Source organism: Onychostoma macrolepis, chromosome 02, assembly GCF_012432095.1.
Source record: "Onychostoma macrolepis isolate SWU-2019 chromosome 02, ASM1243209v1, whole genome shotgun sequence".
Lineage (NCBI taxonomy): Eukaryota > Metazoa > Chordata > Actinopteri > Cypriniformes > Cyprinidae > Onychostoma > Onychostoma macrolepis.
In genome coordinates, this window is record NC_081156.1 from 35,624,277 (window position 1) to 35,645,229 (window position 20,953).

The 20,953-nt window shown below is 37.0% G+C and overlaps 1 protein-coding gene across 1 annotated transcript in view; it reads left to right on the plus strand.

Annotated features, from left to right (window-relative positions):
* The first annotated feature begins 310 nt into the window (after positions 1-310).
* Positions 311-20,953, plus strand: part of LOC131525926 (receptor-type tyrosine-protein phosphatase mu-like) — a 256,453-nt gene continuing 235,810 nt past the window's right edge. Inside the window, 1 exon segment of the mRNA XM_058753934.1 lies at positions 311-551. Within this exon segment, the coding sequence (XP_058609917.1) occupies positions 479-551 (73 nt within the window). The 5' untranslated portion in view covers positions 311-478.

The window sequence follows — 20,953 nt, forward strand, 5'->3', positions numbered from 1 at the left end:
ACAGATAGATAGATAGATAGATAGATAGATAGATAGATAGATAGATAGATAGATAGATAGATAGATAGATAGATAGACAAACAGATCGATAAACAGACAGACAGATCGATAAAAGACAGACAGACAGAAACAGAATGATAAAACAATGACAGTCAGAGCGACAGCTTTGAAACGCCAGATGAAAGTGAAGTTGTATGTCAGCGCGTGTGTAAAGTTTTAGCAGTGATTGTGAATGAACGAGTGTCCAGCTGTCGCTCTCAGTGGGAGGAGAACCAGTCAAAGCTCCCACAGAACACACCCTCTACCGGAGAACACACCCGCCGCCCGGTAATCACCAACTCACACACACTCACGCACACTCAAGCGGCTCCGGGAGAACCGGAGAAACACTCGCGACCGAGAGCCTCCCCAAAACAGCCGCTCCTGCACAGAGTCCGGTCCGCGGGAGTCCGCGCTTCACGGTACCGACGCCGCCAGGATGGACAAACTTTTCACGTTCCTCTTCACCGCGATCGGCGTCCTGGTGTCCGCGAGAGCGCAGGTGTTTAAAGGTAAGAGCTGCTGCTTTACCTCGGATGGGATCCGGTCGTCGCGAGGGCTCCGTTAAACCGAGAGCGCGAGCGTCGCGTGATTCGCTGCTTGTTTTGGAGTCTCGCGCAAAGTTTGATGGGCAGCGGAGGAACGCTAATGACGGGTTCTGTGCTCCGATTTAGAAACATCACCGCAAACCCGAAGCTTTGAGAGAGTCGCATAGATGTTTAGATCATAGAAACAGACTTCAGTGAAGGGCACCTGTTTGTGTCCAGATCTCACTGCTTGCGCTCTTAAAATGATTTATAATAGTTGTTTAGAAACCTAAACGCAGATATAAGCATTTTAATGGGCTACTCTTTAGAGAAATAGCTATTATTTGATAATGCATTTAAAAGAGTGTGAGGGAACGTGAGCTCTCAGATGCTCTCTTTATGGATTTCTGTTTAATGAAACGCATTAGTTCGTTGGATTGATTGATTTAGACTACTGATGGATCTCTCGAACAAACCAAAGACATTGCGCTGCTTCGCTGAAGTTTTTATAAGCTTCAGAACATTTGTGCATTGTGCGTATTTCTTTGGCGCTTATTCTGAGACAGCACCTGTCAATCACACCTCATAATACTGTGATATGCATGTGCACAAGTAGTGAATCAGACGCCTGTGCATTGCATTTGCTCCCAGTGCATTGACATGTCATGCATTCTCGTGCTGTTCAGAAACGGAGTCCTTAAATAAGCTGTAATTGTGTTTGCTTGTGACGGCGGCAAATAGTCTGTTTAGAGATTCAGAGCCCGTTGGACATATTTTGGATGCAACACAAGCCCATCAGTTCCAATGTAACTCCGATTTGATTCTCTTGTAGCTCGAAGGGATGCAAAACGGAGCTTAAAAGGGGTCGTTTTAGCTGTCTGGACAATAGATTTTCCTGTGTGTAACAGGGACATTAGTGAGGTTTAAATCGATATGTGTAAATGCATAGATAATGGTGCGTAATGTGTGTCACTTTGAGTAGGTTTTTGTTTTTTCCATTACTATTTATATGGAATAATGACTAGCTGTTATTCAAAGTTTAATTGCATTACTTTTGCATGAGATTAAATATCAATATTTACTTTTTGGGCCAAATTCAGTGATATTACTTGAGTGAGATGTGATTTTTTTTTTAATATATTAATTGTGCTTTTGAAATTAAAATCGCATTTGAACCAAAAACATCACAGCAAGTGATTGCATATATACATTTACAACCTCAGGAACTTAGTTTTGCATGCATATGTTGGAGTAATGCGATAGTACGTGGTGGAGGTCTGTTGTATTTGTGTCAGTTCCTCCGTCGGCCTGTAGGAGGCAGCATGGCTCGCGCAGTGACTGTATGTACTGTATGCATATGTACATCAAATCTGATTTACATCACAGCTGTGCTGCTCTTCATCAAGCTGGATCTTCAGCGATGGGCTTTTTCCATGTGACTGCTCTGATCGGATGTGTGCAGATGTGCAGGAGTAAATCAGCAATGATTGATCGATCACTAGATCTCTCAATGCAGATATTTAAAGTGATAAATATGCCAATAGAAAGTTTTGTCCACATAGTTCTGAAGGACTAAGAATCCGAGATTTAGAGCAATAAAACAGTGATTTTCTTACTCTGCTTTGTGTTTTGACAGTGGTAAAACACTGTAACGTACGTCCTTGAGGGTCTTATGGCTTTATTAAAATATTAATACATGCATTTAATAGTTGATAAATATTAACCAACACAATTTATGTAGTAACGTTCATTAGTATTATTATCAATATTCATTAGTATGTTGTTTATGGTTACTGAGTAACACCTTTGGATCAACCCAGTCCTGATAATACCATGGTCCTGAATTGCCATATTCATATTCTATAGTATACTTCAAAGAATACATGGTCCCAGCTAATATCAGTATGTTCTAAGAACGTTCCCATTGAGCTATGAAAACATTACTTCTCAGAACGTTCAAAACATTCAGTTTTCATAAAAACAAACAAACAAAAAAAAAAAAGTAAAAGAAAATGTTTGTTTTTGGTTATGTGAACGTTCCCATTAAGAAAATGTTACTTCTCAGAACGTTTAAAACGTCCAAATTTTTACAATGGATTTAAATACATTTATTTATGGTTATTTGAACATTCCCGTTAATTAATGAAAATGCTACTTCTCAAAATGTTCAAAAGGTCATTTAAAAAAAAAAAAAAATTTAAAAACGTTTATTCTTGGTTATGTGAACGTTACCATTAAGTTATGAAAATGTTACTTCTCAGAACGTTCAAAATGTCCAGATTTTAAAATGTTTTAAAAATTTTATTTTTTTTAAATTAATGTTTTAAAAGTTTATTTTTCATTATGTGAACATTAGAGAAAACATTAAGGGTTCAATTTTATAATTTTACAGACATTATGGAGACTTCCAAATGCTCTCTGAACCAACTGAATTGTCTAATAGTAACGTTTAAAAAACGTTTAACGTTGAACATCCAACTAAAATGTTTCAGAAAAAAACATTTTATGATAAGTAAATATTTTTTGTGGTAATGTTTTGATAACATTACTACAGACCAGATAACGTTGAGCGAATATTGTATTATCATTACTGGAAGAACATTTGTTCATAACTTTGCCAGAACGTTTCCTGTTTTCTGGGACGCTGCCTTGATTATCTGTCTAAAAACCTGTGTGTGTGTGTGTAATGATTTATGAGTGATTTATTCTGTGTGTGTGTGTGTGTGTGTGTGTGTGTGTGTGTGTGTTTTTGTGAAAAGTCAGGACATAGATGTGTATAATGACGAGGGTATGGCAGGTATTACAAGCTGAAGGTGGCATCTCAGGACATTGACCCATGTCCCCACTTTTCAAAACGCTTATAAATCACTCAGAATGAGGTTTTTTTGGGGAAAGTTGAAATGCACAGTCTCCTGTAAGGGGTAGGTTTAGGTGTAGGGTTGGTGTAGGGCAATAGCACATACAGTAAGTACACTATAAAAACCATTACGCCTATGGGATGTCCCCACTTTTCACAAAACAAACAAGTGTGTGTGTGTGTGTGTGTGTGTGAGAGAGAGAGAGTGTGGCTGTGTGAGAGTGTGTGAGAGTCTGTGTGTGTGTGTGTGTGTGTGTGTGTCTGTGTGAGAGTCTGTGAGTGTGTGTGTGTGAGAGAGAGGGTGTGTCTGTCTGTGTGAGAGTCTGTGTGTGTGTGTGTGTGTGTGTGAGAGTCTGTGTGTGTGTGTGTGTGTGTGTGAGAGTCTGTGTGTGTGTGTGTGTGTGTGTGTGAGTCTGTGAGTGTGAGAGTCTGTGTGTGTGTGTGTGTGTGTGTGTGTGAGAGTCTGTGAGTGTGAGAGTCTGTGTGTGTGTGTGTGTGTGTGTGTATGTGAGAGTCTGTGAGTGTGTGAGAGTCTGTGTGTGTGTGTGTGTGTGTGTGAGAGTCTGTGAGTGTGTGAGAGTCTGTGTGTGTGTGTGTGTGTGTGTGTATGTGAGAGTCTGTGAGTGTGTGAGAGTCTATGTGTGTGTGTGTGTCTGTGTGTGTGTGTGTGTGTGTATGTGAGAGTCTGTGAGTGTGTGAGAGTCTGTGTGTGTGTGTGTGTGTGTGTGTGAGAGTCAGTGAGTGTGTGAGAGTCTGTGAGTGTGTGAGAGTCAGTGAGTGTGTGAGAGTCAGTGAGTGTGTGAGTGTATGTGTGAGTGTGTGTGTGTGTGTGTGTGTGTGTGTATGTGTGAGAGTCTGTGAGTGTGTGAGAGTCTGTGTGTGTGTGTGTGTGTGCGAGTGTGTCTGTGTGAGAGTCAGTGAGTGTGTGAGAGTCAGTGAGTGTGTGAGTGTATGTGTGAGTGTGTCTGTGAGTGTGAGTGTGAGTGTGTCTGTGTGAGAGTCTGTGAGAGTCTGTGAGAGTCTATGAGTGTGTGAGTGTGTCTGTGAGTGTGTCTGTGTGTGTGTGTGAGAGTTGTCTGTGAGTGTGTGTGTGTGTGTGTGTGTCTCTCTCTCTGTGTGTGTGTGTGTGTGTGTGTGCCTGTTTTTGAGGTCCTCACGGTTAAGCTAATAAATCACACAGAATTAAGTTTTTTGAAAATCTAAAAATGCCTGTAGTCTCCTGTAATGGGTAGGTTTAGGTGTAGGGTTGGTGTAGGACAATAGAATATACAGTCTGTACAGTAGAAAAAACATTACGCCTATGGAGAGTCCCCACAAGGATAGCAAACCAGACATGTGTGCATGTGTGTGTGTGTGTGATGGAGTCAGATCTCTTAACCCGTGGTGTGAAGCGCTAACCGCACACACTCAGAGGAGGGTCCAGCTCTTTAGCATGCATGTGATTTATAAGTGTCTCTGGTCTTCTCACAGCGCTCCAGCTATCATCGATTAGCGCTGGGTAATTCCTGGATGGGCCGAATAAATATAACACACGCTCAGGTCTTCCAATAGTGCGATGATTGATGGTGTTGAGTGCCGCAGGGCCCTGACTGACACCTACCGGTGCTTTAATTCAGCAGAAGACTCGCTCGCACGTTTGAGGCGTCACTCAAAGTCTGTCCACGGCTGATTACTGCCGCTCGCTCGGAGGAAAAAAATAAATGCTTCAAACTGTCAGAAGTTCAGCTAAAAGCCTAAAGTATGTCTCATTTTTCTTTCAGTGCTCTTAAGATTGAGCATGCAGAGACATTATGAGTGAGTCATTAAAAGACTGACACGGAGTCTTTGTGAAGTTTTTAGAACAGCAGGTCTTGTGCACTAAGCGTGATATCTGCACGCAAACGCTTTCACGAACAAGTCATGATTCATCAATAACTTTCATACTAAAATGCATACGAAAAATGTAGGAACAACTGAAACCACTTGTGTATAAAAAACAGTAGCGATGGAAAGGTTGTGACAAATCTTTTCTAAGTTTTACATTAGTATACATAGATATTAAATCTTAAATATTTTCATCACACACATACACACACACATACATATATATATATATATATATATATATATATATATATATATATATGGTAGAGTTCTATATAATATGGAATAATGATTGTTTTTGTTTTAAAAGAACTCTCTTCTGCTCACCAAGTGAGCATTTATTTATTTTTTTAAAAGTACAGTGAAAATTGTGAAATATTATTAGATACTGTTTTCTATGTGAATATCTGTTAAACTGTAATGTATTTCTGTGATGCGCAGCTGTATTTTCAGCATCATTACTGCAGTCTTCAGTGTCACATGATCTTCAGAAATCATTTGCTGCTCAACAAACATTTCTGATTATCATCAATGTTGAAAACAGTTGTGCTGCACAATAGTTTTGTGGAAACCGTGATACACTGCCAAAAACAAAAATAACACTTTTATTGATCAAGGATGCATTAAATTGATGCCAGTAAAGACATTTTATAATGTTTCTAAAGATTTATATTTCAAATACTGTAAATGCTGTTCTTCTGAACTTTCTGTTCATTAAAGATTCCTAAAAAATAAAATGCATCACGGTTTCTCTCTGTGTGATGTATGCAGGACTCATCCAATCATATACTGCTCTTAAACTCCGCCCTAGAAAGCTCACATTTAGACCCGCCTCCATTTCCAAATGCCACGCCCACATCTCAACATCTAACAGCTGATGCATAGAAACAAGTCTCCACCCATGCATTATTTCTTTTTGGATAATCTGTTACACTTGAATATACACTCAGACCAAAAATTATTCAGACACCAGATATAATTATATATATATATATATATATTTTTTTTTTTTTTTTATTTACTAGCGGGTGCAGAACACTATAGTTCATAAATGTAAGTGAGGATAGCAAAATAAAGTAAACTGTGACATATTATGCCCAAAGATTCTTGATTCAGACACTTTGAGCTGAGCATGTTTTGCTGAAGTGTTTTTTCTTTAATTGCTAATGCGACCTTTTTACTCCACAGACTGAACAAAATGAAGCATTGCTTGGTAATTAGTTGAGCTAAATTGGTTTTATCTAATTGTGTTCTTAAATTTAACAGCTGACAGCTATTCAAACGAATTCATTACATACCTTTCTATCAAAGTTATCTGACATCATCAAGATCAATGTGTTCTGACTCAGTTTAACTCTGAGTTCTTCTCATATTTTATTACCATTTTCTAAACTATAGTGAATAAACTGTGATAATGTGAGAAATGTTGAAGGTGTCTGAATAAATTTTGGTTTGTATGTCACCCCTAGTAAAAAAGTAATATATTTTAAATACATTTAAATATAGTTCAAATCTATTAACATATTTACTGACAGATTGATAACTCGAGACTTAAGGTCATTGCACACTGAGTCCAAAACTTTCGTCCATCATAAATTCGGATCAGGTTCGATTTTCTCGGTTTTCACATCCCTAGCAAGCATTTTGATAGGAAAGGATGACGAATATGAAAGAAAACAACGCATACGAAAATTTCGGACTCATTGTGCATGGACCTTTACTGATATAAAATTGATAATTAAACTTTATTTGGAGTACTACTTGTGCACAATGTGTTTTAATGTTTAAAATGTGTTTTAATGTCACATTTGATGAGAATTGCATGATCTTTGAATAATATCGGTCTTTAAATGCAAAATATTTAAAGTGTACCTGAAGTGTACACTTTACTTCAAGTGCATTAAGTACAAAATTAGTTGTTCCAATTTAGCAGACTTCAAGTACCAGTTTAGTGTACTAAAAGTACAATTGAAGGGCATTTTATTAAGTGTATAAATATGAAAATGTATTTGTAGTATATAGCATGAAATAAATGCATTTCAAATACATTTATGTATATTTAATCAATTCAGAAAAAAGACCTGTCGTTGCTTCTGTTTCATCACATTTGAAGTGTTGTGTGTTATTTGAGCATGTGTGTGTGGTTTGTTTCTTGGCTGGCAGGCGCTCACGTGACGGATCTGCACCTGTAGGCGTGTTGTTGTCTGTAGGTGTTTGTCAGAGGACAGACTCAGAGATGACGCTGCGCTCGGGCTGTCCACCTGTGCGCTCTAATAACTGCATCTCTATCACGGCTGACTTTATCTCTGACCAAAACAACAGCAGGTCTTACTCATGTCTAAACAACACGTGTCCGAGCCGCGCAACATACACAGACTGCTCACTTTATGTTTGTGCTGTTATTTGTAAAAAAAAGCAGGCATGAAATCACACTGAGATGAATGTTTAAAGGAACAGTTCACACTAAAATAAGCTGTCATTATTTATAGCTGGTACAAATACAGAATAATGATTTTGTCCTGGTGTCCATGTGCTGCTTGAAGACAAGAAAGGTTTGTCTCAGGTTTATTCTGAAACTGAAACTGTTGGTTGATTCTCTTAATCAGCTAATCAGTTCACAGGTGTCTTAAAGGAATAATTCATCTAAAACTGGTCATTCTGTCATCATTTACTAATTTACATAATTTGCGATGTTCCAAACTGATATAGAAGATATTTTGAGAAATGTGTCTGTTTTGGTCTGTACAATAGGAGTCAGTGGTAACCAAAATGTTTGGCTGGCAGCATGGTTTCTAGGGAGATCAGGGTGGTTGCTAGGGTGTTCTAGGTCGTTTCTAGGGTGTTGCTAGGATGCATGAGTCATTGCTAGGACGTTCTGGGTGGTTGCTAGGGTGTTGCTAGGATGCATGGGTGGCTGCTATGTTGCTCTAGGTGGTTTCTAAGGTGTTGCTAGGATGCATGAGTCGTTGCTAGGAAGTTATTGATGGTTGCTAAGTTGTTCTAGGTGGTTGCTAGGTTGTTGCTAGGATGCATGGGTGTTTGCTAGGACGTTACAGCATGGTTCCTAGGTTGTTCTAAGTGGTTTCTAAGGTGTTACTATGATGCATGTATCATTGCTAGGAAGTTCCAGGTGGTTTCTAGGGTGTTGCTAGGATGCATTTGGTTACCAGCATTCTTCAAAATATCTTTCTTTGTGTTCCACAAGTCATGATCATTATTATTATAATTTTTTCTATCCCTTTAACTTTTTAGTAGGGAACATTAGAGGCTATAAACCAGACTCAGTCCTGGAAAAGCTTCATAAATATCAGAGAAATTATAGAAAATGTCCTGCTCCGTTGAGTGTTTACACATTTACATACAGTCATAATCATGGATTTTATTATTTTCTGAGTGATAAACCTTCATATCTCTGGTTGAGCATCTGATGGCTCAGATCTCTGTTGAAGCTCTGCAGCAGTGTTTCATACAGAGACTCGACTTCATTTGAGCTGTTTTACCCGGCGCTGAGTGACAGACGCCACCACGGCTCTTATCTGGACTGAAGAAACACCGCGGCTGGCCGCTGGAGATAAACAGCGCTTTATTTGTGGCAGTGGTTTGAGTTCTCGCTGCGCTTCTGTTTTAGTGGCCCCAGCGGTCATAGAGCCAGTTAAGAGGTGATGAAGAGCAGAATCTTTCTCTGTGCCATTGGAGAATGAAATTAAATATCTGAGAGGTCTGGAGACGATGGGAGCCGCGGCAAACGCTAATAAAACACATCCGTCAGTGATTAATGACACACAGAGGCTGTTCATATGGAAACTTCTCTCACGTTACGCCGTTCTGTTATTTTCGAGACAGAAATATGTGGGCGAAACATATGCGTCCTACATGTATTTATCTAACCAACTGTTCACCAAACTGACTGTTTTAGACTCTTACAGTGTCGTCTTGTGCTGCTATCAGATAACGATCGTGTTTCTGGACTATTGAATCAGATGTGATTTATATATTTAAGAAATATCAGTTATAAAAAGTTCTTGTTTTGCAAGATTGTCCACTAATGTCCGGTGTAGTGCTTTGGTTGAGTTGTTTTTTTTTTTTTGTTAATTGCTCAGAATTCAATTAAAATCCCTTTTCCGTTTCTGAATTTGAATTGTAGCAGGATGCAGAATCACAATTCAAATTTGAATGCAAGGAAGTTTGAAGAAATTCTTATGACCTTAATTTTTGTTTTTACTAGAGAAGCAATGTTTGTCCAGATCAACCCTGAATGTTGGTTTGACAAAGTCTTTAATTTTTTTTTTTTTTTTTTTTGAAAATGGGTCTTTAAAATCTTTTGAAAATAGGGTTAGAGTGATAGAGGTTAACCCTAACCTTACGTGGGTGGTTGCTATGGCGTTGCTAGGTGGTTTCTTTTGCAGTTGCAGCATTGTTTCTGGGGAGTTCAGGGTGGTTGCTAGGGTGGTTTCTATGCAGTTGCAGCTTTGTTTCTAGGGAGTTCAGGGTGGTTGCTAGGTGGTTTCTATGCAGTTGCAGCATTGTTTCTAGGGAGTTCAGGGTGGTTGCTAGGTGGTTTCTATGCAGTTGCAGCATTGTTTCTAGGGAGTTCAGGGTGGTTGCTAGGTTGGTTTCTATGCAGTTGCAGCATTGTTTCTGGGGAGTTCAGGGTGGTTGCTAGGGTGGTTTCTATGCAGTTGCAGCTTTGTTTCTAGGGAGTTCAGGGTGGTTGCTAGGTTGGTTGCTAGGGTGCTTCTAGGGAGTTGCTTGGTGGTTTATATGCAGTTATAGCATGGTTTCTAGAAACTTCAGGGCTGTCTCCAGGTGTTTAGGGTGTTGCTAGGTGGTTTCCCTGCAGTTGTGGGATGGAATCTAGGGCTTTCAGGTTTGTAGGGTGTTGCTAGGAGGTTGCAGCATGCTTGCTTATAAGTTCAAAGCGGTTGCTAGGGTGTTCTAGATGATTGCTAGAAGGTTGTTTGAAGTGCCACCTATATAAATATGAAGGGTAGATTAGGTGGTAGTTTCTGGGGTGTTGGATATATGGGTGGTTGCTAGGAGTTTGCAGCATGGTTGCTAGGAAGTTCAGGGTGGTTGCTAGGGTGTTCTAGGTGGTTTATAGGGTGTTGCTATAGGATGCACAGGTGCACAGAATGCATCACATGTTGAATTTCTTTAAATTACAATGCAGTACTGAATTGTAAATTCCTTTTACTGAAATTCAGATTCCAATGTCTTTTTTTTTTCAGTTCAGATTCACACTTATGATCTGAAATTGAATCATCTTTTTTTTCTGAGTTTTGATTCAGCTGTTCTCATGTACTTGATCAGATTATGTTTGAGGTTTATGAGCATTTGTGTGCCGTCACACCGATAATCCAGTGACCAATCACAGCTCAGCGCTCGCCTGCTGCACCAATCGGATCACATCAGTCTGTACGGACGGTTCTGACATGCATGTGACATTTCAGTATGTTACACACACTCTTTATCATGCTGTACAGCAGTGTGTGTGTGTGTGTGTGTGTGTTTGTGTGTGTGTGTGTGTGCGATGTCACAGTAATTGGCCTTGAGATGTGACCGTGTGTGACAGCGCTGGACAAACACACACACACTAATTACACACAGACGTGTTTAAATGAAGAGGATAAAAGCTAATGATTCACACACACACACACACACACACACACACACACACACACAGAGTTTGACTAATTGGCACAAGAGAGACAGGCAAATACTGGCTCTGTTTCAGACCCGAGTGAACTGCACTGTCTCACTCACTAACTAGACAGCATCCTAACTGATATAGAGCCTCATAAGTGAGTGATTTAAGACACTCTACAAGATTCACACAAGAGTTTATTCGAGAAGAGTTTGACGTGAACCTGTTTCATGATATTTTCCAGCATTTAAAGTATGCATTGTTTTTGCTTTGTCCATCTTCTCTCATTTTAGTCAATATTTTTTGTTTTCCAGTTGAAACATTTAAACATCCCCGAAACATTGTGATGTACAGTGTGGGACATTAAACTCGATTTCAGAGAATATATAATTTTGTGTTACTCTATTGGCTAATAGTTTTTGTTTTGTTTAAATAATCTGTGAAGTTGACACGCTAAACTCCATCTAAAATGCATTTTGCTTTAAATTTATTATGCGTGCTGTTTTATGAGCTCATGTTAACAGTGAGCATACAATGCTTTAAAATGCATCATGCGACATCTTTACTGCACTCATTAATTTGAAAGTATTTTGTCTTTACTAAACTCCATGTAAAATTTCATAATTATTATGCTTGCAGTTTTTGAGATTTTACTGGAAAACAAGTCTAAAATATTGATTGTGAAAATGATTTTTTGCAGTTTTCTCAGTCAGCATTTTGTCTTGTTTTGCAGTAGAAATATCTACATCCTTCAAGAAATAGTTCACACAGAAATAAACACTCTGTCATCATTTGAAAAAGTAAATCATTGGGATTTTGGAACCCAACAATTGAACCCCATTGACTTACCAAAACAAAACTGAGAGCCATTTCTCAAAATGTCATCTTTTATGTTCCTCGGGAAAAAAATAAAGTCATACAGGTTTAGAACAACATGAGGGGGAGTACATGATGCCAGAATGATCATTTTGGGCTGAACTGTCCCGTTAAAATAGGACAAATTTACTTCACATGGAAAACTCTATTTTCAGAGAGTATATCTTGATGTTGATTTGTTTTACTCTACTGGGAAATTCTCTGGTGTAACTGAAATGAAATCAACATGCTAAAAAACTATTTTACAATGATTATGCTTGCAGTTTTATGAGTTTATATGAGACAAATATTGATTAAAAATGACTTTTTTTCACACTGCATTTTGGGATTGTCCTCTTTGAAGGATGCATGTGATGCAGGTCTAGACCACATGATCGCTCTGCCTTCATTCTAGCAGTGAGCTTACGATGCCTTAAAACACTTCATGCAACATCTTTACCGCACTCTTGTTTTTCAGTAGAAATACCTCATAAGTTGGCATACTAAACTCCATGTAAACACACGTTTATAGTTCTTATGCATGCAGTTTTATGAACTTTTGCTGGAAAATAAGCCAAAAATTGATTGTGTTTTTTTCTTTTTTCTTTTCTCTCTCTCTTTTTTTCAGTTTTGGATTTTTTGCAATGCATTGAAAGTTGCTCTATCTGTGAAGGATGCATGTGATTCATTGAGAATCAGGTCTAGGCCTCATGATCACCCTGCCTTCATTCTAGCAGTGAGCTTAGAATGCTTTAAAACACTTGTTTTTTTTTTTGTTTTTTTTTTTGCAATTTTGGATAGATTTTTCACAGTGCGTTGAAGCTTTACTCTTTCTGTGAAGGATGCATGTGATCTTGCATCAGAATTTGTTCAGAAGGTCAAGCTGACACGCTAAACTCCATCTAAAACACACTTTTATAATTAATATGTACTTTATGAGCCTTTACTAAAGACATGACAAAAATATTGATTTTTGCACTGTTGCATGTATTCTTTACAGTGCATTGATTGCCCTCTCTGTGAAGGATGCATGTGATGCAGATCTAAGCCACATGATCACACTGCCTTCATTTTAGCACTGAGCTTACCATGCCTTAAAATGCTTCATGCAACATCTTTACTGCACTCTTGTTTTTTAGAAATATCTGGTAAGCTGACATGCTAAACGTAAGCACACTTATAGTTCATATGCATGCAGTTTTATGAGATTTTACGGGAAAACAAGACAAAAATATTGATTACGAAAAATATTTTTTATTAGTTTTACATATTTACACATTTTTTTTTGCAATGCATGAAGGTTTGCCCTCTCTGTGAAGGATGCATGTGATTCTGCATCAGAATTTGTTCAGAAGATCAAGTTGACATGCTAAACTCAATATTATGCATAAAGTTTTGAGCTTTCACTGAAATTCCAGACAAAAAATATTAATTACGAAACTGTTTTTTTTTTTTTTTTTTCAATTTTGGATGGATTTTTTATTTATTTATTTTTTGCAGTGCATTATGGGATTGCCCTCTCAGTGAAGCATGCATGCGATTGTGCATCAGAATTACTTCACAGTCAGCTCTAGGCCTTCATTCTAACGTGGAGCTTAGGATGCTTTAAAATGCTGCCTGTGCTTTCTGGGTTTGGAGCCGATCCATGGGTGTGTGTACAAAGACAAATGATACAGCAGAGGAGTATTTTAGGGATACAAACCGAGAGTTAGAGAGGGAAACAGATGTAAGTACAAGCACGAGGGATTTCAATAACGCGATGGTGGTGAGAGCGGCCGTGCTTGAGTAATTTCCCATCACCATATTAAAAACTTGGCCGCTGAGAAAAACAACAACTTGTTATGCAGCGGATTGTGTTTACGCGACTTAACATTCAGAGGCGGCGGCGAGCAAGAAGGTCCAGACACTCCAGAAAATAGCGCTAATTAATGCTCCAAGGGTCTGCGTTCTCTCTAATGATGAGCGCGAGGTGAGAGGGAGGTTTTGGATGGATGGATGGATGGATGCGGAGGGTCGCAATCAAGGGACAACGCGGTCTGTTGTGTATCTCTCCCCGGTTCTGCGCGATTAACAGTGGAGTTGGCTTCCTCTCTGCACGATTTGACTGAAGGTGTGAAAGCGCCATGCTTCGCCAAAGCTCGCTGTTTATTTTTGCCGAGTTTTTCATGCCAACGCGTTAATGAGCGGCAACGAAGGTTGCCAGATAATTGAAAAAATGGAGACTCTAAGTGAAAGCAGTGAGTATTGGTGGCTGATGCCTTGTCCAAAAACCCACACTTGCGGTCTTTGCACTTGACCACTTGACTACTTTTATGACGTATTTCCTGTATTTCCTGTATTTCCTGTAGTGAGGATGATGTAGGCCCGTTTCCAACACTGAATAAAAAAATTAAAAAAAGCTAATTGAGACTTTTTATCGCAATTCTAACTTTTTTTTCACAATTTCGACTTTGCATCTCACAACAGAAAAAAAATTCTGAGGGAAAAAAAAAAAATCTGAATTGTGAGATGTAAAGTCGAAACAGTCAGAACTTTTTTCTCGCAATTTCGACTTCACATCTCGCTATTCTGACTTTTTTTCTGAATTGTGAGATATAAACTCACAGTTGTGAGAAATGAAGTCAGAATTGCGAGATAAACTTGCACAAGTGACACAAGTATTAGACAAACGTCAGAATTATGAGATAAAAAGTCGCAATTACCTTTTTTATTTTTTATTCAGTGGCGGAAACGGACTTCCATAGGATGAAGACCACAAGTGTGTCGAATGCAAGTGTTTACATAGATTTATTTTTATCTTAAATACTATGCATTTTAAAACCAACTTCTAAATGTCTGTTCAGTAGTTCCTATAACAGATGACACACATTAATTTTTGGTGCTTCTAATTAAGTGATAAAAAACAGTTGCAAATATTGTACAAAATAAAACGTGCAACACTTTGTTTTTCCACCAAATTATATGCAATATCTAATTATTATGGGACCCTGGAGCACAAAAGCAGTCATAAGTAGCACAGGTATATATATCAAAACTTCATTTTTGATTAGTAATATGCATTGCTAAGAACTTCATTTGGACAACTCTAAATGTGATTTTCTCAATATTTAGATTTTTTTTTTTTTGCTCCCTCAGATTCCAGATTTTCAATTAATTGTATCTCAGACAAATATTGTCCGATCCTAACAAACCATACATCAATGGAAAGCTTATTTATTCAGCTTCCAGATGATGTATAAATCTCAGTTTCAAGCTGACCCTTATGACTGGTTTTGTGGATTAATATTTAACTTTTGGAAAGGTTTCTGTGATGTCTCGCGAGATCTCGGGGAAAAAGACTCATGATTTATTTCCAGAACATGATGCACGAGGGCACTGCGCTTTGGTGTTTTTAAGACTTTCTGTCACGCAGTGGCCAAGACTGCATTGTGGGTATTTGGACAAGGCATGAGTAAGAGAAAGCGGAGCGCAGAAGTCGTGGGAAGTGAAGTTTGGCAGCGATGGCGCTCGAAGCTTGACCTCCGGTGGGTGAATATGAGAACGGATCTCGCCAACATCGTCCAGAGAGCGTCTGCAGGTCCTTTTCTCGCTGCCTTGCCTCTGATCCGCTGAGATGATGCTGGACGTCTCTCAGAAGCAGCATGACTGCATAACCTGCCCACAATCATGACGCATCAGCAGCTCTGCTTCACACAACTTTGAGAGGGAACGTCTTTGCACCAACACACATACAGTATTTCACACGCCTATGTAACACTCAGCTAATTGTTTTTAACGTATAACCAAGAAAATTAATAGTTAATTCAAGCATATGTTATTTGAGAATTAAAGTTTTATTATATTTAGTTTTGCTAAAGAAAGTGAAGTTACAGAACTAGCTGTGCTGCGTGACAGAAATGTACTTTTTAATATTTTTATATAATATTAAAATGGTTGTCTTTAAAAAGAATACTAAGGAAATTGTATATTTTCTATCAAATATTAAGCCACAAGAGCTTGTATAATTGTTGTTTATATTATTTTAAGGAAATATTGTTCAGTTATTCAATATTATTATTATTTTTTTTTTCTTTTTACTGTCATTACTATGATATATATGATTTATACAACTCTGAGGTCATGAAAATAGCATCTGAAATGGTGTTAAAAAAAAAATTCTATTAACTATTGCATTTAAACGAGCTTATACAATTGCTTTATTTTGTTACAGTCTATTATTTTGAAAAAAAATATTGTACAATTATTCTGCATCATATTTATGTATTATTGTTATTATATATATGTTTTGTTTATTTTTATTACTCCGAGTCTGCAATGAAATTGTCTTTGCTGCCAATATGGTGCGTTAAATAATAAATATATGAATAAATAAGTAAATTAACTCATTTAGCTTAAATTTAATTTTTAAGAAATTTCATTAATGTCCATTCTTGTCCTTCAAATATTAAACTCAAAGAGCTTAACTGCTTTTTATATTATTATTTTTTAAAGAAAATATTGTTAAATTATTCTATATATGTAGTTTATTTATTGACATTTTTATTATTATTTTTATTTATTTATTTTTTCTACTACTCTGTGTAACCAAAGTAAAAAAAAAAAAAATAATAAAAAAAGCACAAAAGTCTGCACACAATGTCCTTACAAAAAAATAAATAAATAAATAAAAACGTAGTCTTTATTCAAAAGTCATAAAAATACAAAAGCGCTTAGTGCATACCAAAAAATAAATAAATAAAAATTGCACAGTGCTAAGATAAAACCATGAAAACATTTCTGCCATGACAATAGCTTTTGCTGCTGATAATGGCATTAAATGATAAACATACAAATTTAAACAAATAAATAAATCCATTCAGCTGACCGGGAACGTTGTGAAGGGTATACTGATAATAGCTTCAGCTTTTTCCTCGCAGAAGTGAAGCGAGCGGTTTGTAAGCGAGCAGCAGATTTAATGTGTCAGAGTGGATCTGGTTTGTTCCGGTGCCGTGTCCCAGTGTGTCCTCGTCTCATTGAGTTTGTGTTACAGGTGCGGACGTCCAGCCATATGAAAATATATCCAGAGGCGAAATTCACCATTACTGTCGCCGCGCGTCTGTGTTTGCCACATTAATGCTTCTCTCCTGGTTATTAATGCATTAGCGTTAATGCTGAGTAGGTCACATTAACATTTCTACTGTCATTATGTGTGTGTGTGTGTTTGGATCATTACTGTACGCCTGCAATCGGGTCAGTGCTTTACAGTTTGTGTTTTTACTCAACAGATGCAGTTGATGCATGGAGCAGAGCATAAATATTACAGTAAACCGACATACTGGGAATTAGAAGAAATATGGAATGTAAACAAAATCCACACACCATATACATTACCGTAAATGCACATAATTAGAGTAATTATTATAAATGAGAGTAAACATCACTCAATAATGAACCCAATCTGTGCTGTTCACAAACATGAGCTGTTGCGTACCGAACGTTACTAAACACACGGAGCATATGTAAAGGCCAGAAGAGTTTATGCTATGTTCAGTTCAGTGAAGAACCCTTTTCTAGCTGTATCGGGTTCTTCTGATGGTTCTCTGGAGATTAAAACAGTTCCAGATGTTGAGTGCTTTTAGCTCTTATAACAAATCTAAATCTTGATTTTACAATCTTTTAAACAATGTGCCTGGTTCTCTTAGGAAACACTGTTCTGCAATTCTGCAAACGCCGTCAAAAAAAAAAAAAAAAAAAAAACAATCATGTGAGTCAACTCTTAAAAAAAAAAAAAAAACTTTAAAAGCCTTATTTAGTGTTTGTTTTTTGTTTTTAAATGGCTTTTATATTATTTTAGCTTGTTGCTCACCATGAAAATAGCCAAGAAGCCTGATAAAGCTGATATATCATATAATGCAATCATGAATTGTGTTTTCAGTGCATCTCAACACAAGTGCTGCTATTTCAGCATCAGCATCATAAATAAAGAACAAAAATAAATTTAAATAAACAAATTAATGAATTAAATTAACTAAAAATGATAAATAAATAAAGAAAATAAAAAAATTATGTAAATTAAAACAAGTAAACTGATTAATAAAAATGCAATTAATTAAATAAACTAAAGATAAATTAAAAATAAAGAAATGTAAATAAAAGCAAACAAAAAAAATATTTATTTTATTTTACAATTATACTTTTTTGATATATATATGTGTGTGTGTGTGTGTAACACAAACTTAAAACGCTTTTGTATTTATATTGTTTTACTACTTAGACAGTTATTTAAAGTATATGTCCATTATATCATATAATAATGATATTTTTAGGCTGCAACTGGCTCATACATGCAATAATACTTATCGTGGGGACAATTTTTACTGGTATATTGCAAATGATAAGATAGAGTTAGTTAGTCCCTGTTAGTTAGAGTTATTAAATCAGTTTGATGTGTGTTTGCGTGCAGTTAAAGCACTGCTGATTGATCGGAGCGCTCGGTCACTGAAGTGTTTTGATGTTTGTGATTGATGGACAGCGTTTGACTGACGTGTCTCAGAATCTGCCTGTTTTTAGCTCTTATCTGTGTTTTTAAGAGTCCAGAGGGAGAAATTACAGCTCGTGGTGTTTAATGAGGACTCGTCTCATTCTGCAGGGGTTTCACCGCGTTTCACATCGTCTGTGTGTGTCTTACACCGGCTCGATTACTTCATCTGAACCCGAGTTTGATATGTAACGTCCGAGACCACAAATCTGGAATTTAGAATCTAGTTGAAATCAGCAAGTCAACAGTTAAGTGTTAAAATGATATGATCAATACTTCATGCCAACATACTGTTGGTTTTTCTATTACTTTAATTCATCAAATTAATTGAACCCGTTTGAACTTTACTTTTTAAATTACATGAGATTCAGCTTGATTTTAAGCCTGTTTAATATAATTTAAACTACGATGACTTATACAGCCAATTTGATTATACTTAAAGAAATTAAGGCAGCTATTAAAGTTTTTAACTTGAAGCAGACATTTTTTAAATTATTTTTTCAAGTGATAAGGATTTAGATTTTCTTTGATTATATTTGTTTTTGTCCAAATAAAGTGATCAGCATAACTGTGAAATAAAATTATATTGAGTAATTGAATACTTTATTTAATATTATTTAATCAAATAAATTTAATTGTTTGTTTTTAATTTATTGTATTCATTTTAGTTTAGTTCATTTTAAATGTATTTAAATGTACATTTATTTGTTATTATTTTTTATGTTTGCTGCAATTTATCTATTTAAATTTATTTATATGATAATTTATATCAGTGTATTATATTAGTGTATTATATTTAATTTATTTTAATTAACTAAATGAATAACATTTATTTATAAATTTTTATTTAAATACATTTCAAGGCTTCACTCAAACTGCTAAACTATGCAATTTTTAAACTCTATATTTAATTTATATTTATCAGTAGTGGGGTCAGATTTTTGTTCCTCACTGTATGCCTTCAGCAGTGTTTCACTTCCACATATTATTCCGTATGGCTTTTATTAATAATTCCAGTGGAGTTCATATAAACTTCCCATTTCAAGCAAACAAACTAAACTCTGATGTCACACTCGTCCATCAGCTCCAGTGAGAAATCACTCAAATAAAGATAGGTGTGTGTGTGTGTATGAGAGAGAGAGAGTGTGTGTGTATGTGTATGTGTGTGTGTGTATGTATGTATGTGTATGTATATGTGTGTGTGTGTGTGTGTATGAGAGAGAGAGAGTGTGTGTGTATGTATGTGTGTGTGTGTGTGTGTGTGTATGTATGTATGTATATGTGTGTGTGTGTGTGTGTGAGATAGTGAGTGAGTGTGTATATGTATGTGTGTGTGTGTGTGTGTGTGTGTGTGTGAGAGTTTATGTGGAGTCACGCTGCTGCTCTGTGGACAAACGCTGTGAGCCGACAGTCAATGACCTCTTTATCAGACAAACCTGCCTGGAATCCATTAAGCGCCGAGAGCAAGAACCTGCATCTCAATTGCTATGTTTCCATCACCCTGTTTTTATGCGCTTTTTGAAGTTTCACATCAGAAACGAACAATGGAAATGCCAAATTTTGAATTGAGGTGGTTTTTGACTTGTGCGAAAAGGGGTCAATGCAAATAATGGGAGATGGAAGCACATTATATATTTATATATATATATATATACACACACATATATAAAACCTTTACTTTACTAACCAGTGGACCGATCTCGTTCACAGCATCTGAAATGTTGTTTTGGTCGTTCTGAAATGCCTGAGCAACGTCTGTCATCAAATTATTTCTATATAATTGTCTTAAACGACTGCGTTCAAACAGCAGCATCCACCTCCGAAAGCAATGAGCACATTTATCGTGTTTCGTCTGCTCGCTCTGAGGAACAAGTAATTTACTATATATGAAAAGTATTATATTCAGTGGCTTCTATTTTTCTTAGTGATATTTAGTGCTAGTTTATCAGGAAGTTATGATTTTGTTCTCTTTGACTCGGTGGATGGAAACCGTGCTTCTTTGCAAATGTTTTATGCAATAATCCAAATGCATAAGTTCAAATATCAACTTTGGATGGAAACCCAGCTAATGCACACAGCAGAAGTCCGTTTCCTCGGCTGTCATCTCACCAATACGTCTAAAAGTGTTTAAAGTCAGACTAACCTGCAGCTGAACTCGAGCGCTTTAACTACAGACAAAAACATTCAGCTTCAGGTCGACATCTCAAGGACTGAACCTACAAACTTCAGAAACTTAAAGAGACAGTACACTCAGAAATCATTGCTCTGTACTCGCCCTTGTGTTGTTCCAAACCAAATCTGACAGGGACTCAATCAGAACAGATCTGGAGAAATGCATCAGTGTCTCAGCGATGGATGCTCTGCAGTGAATGGGTGCCGTCAGAATGAGAGTCCAAACAGCTGATAAAAACATCACAATAATACACACCACTCCAGTCCATCAGTTAACATCTGGAGAAGACAAATCCAGCATTAAGATGTTTTCAACTCAAATACGAGTCCATGCTCCATAATAACGCTTCCTCCAGTGAAAAAGTGCATCTGCTGTTGTCTCTCACATCAAAATCCAGCCACATATTTGCTGTTTTGTCTTGTACGGTGCTTGATCTGTGCAGATTTCTCTCTTGATTCAGAACACTTTTTCACTGCAG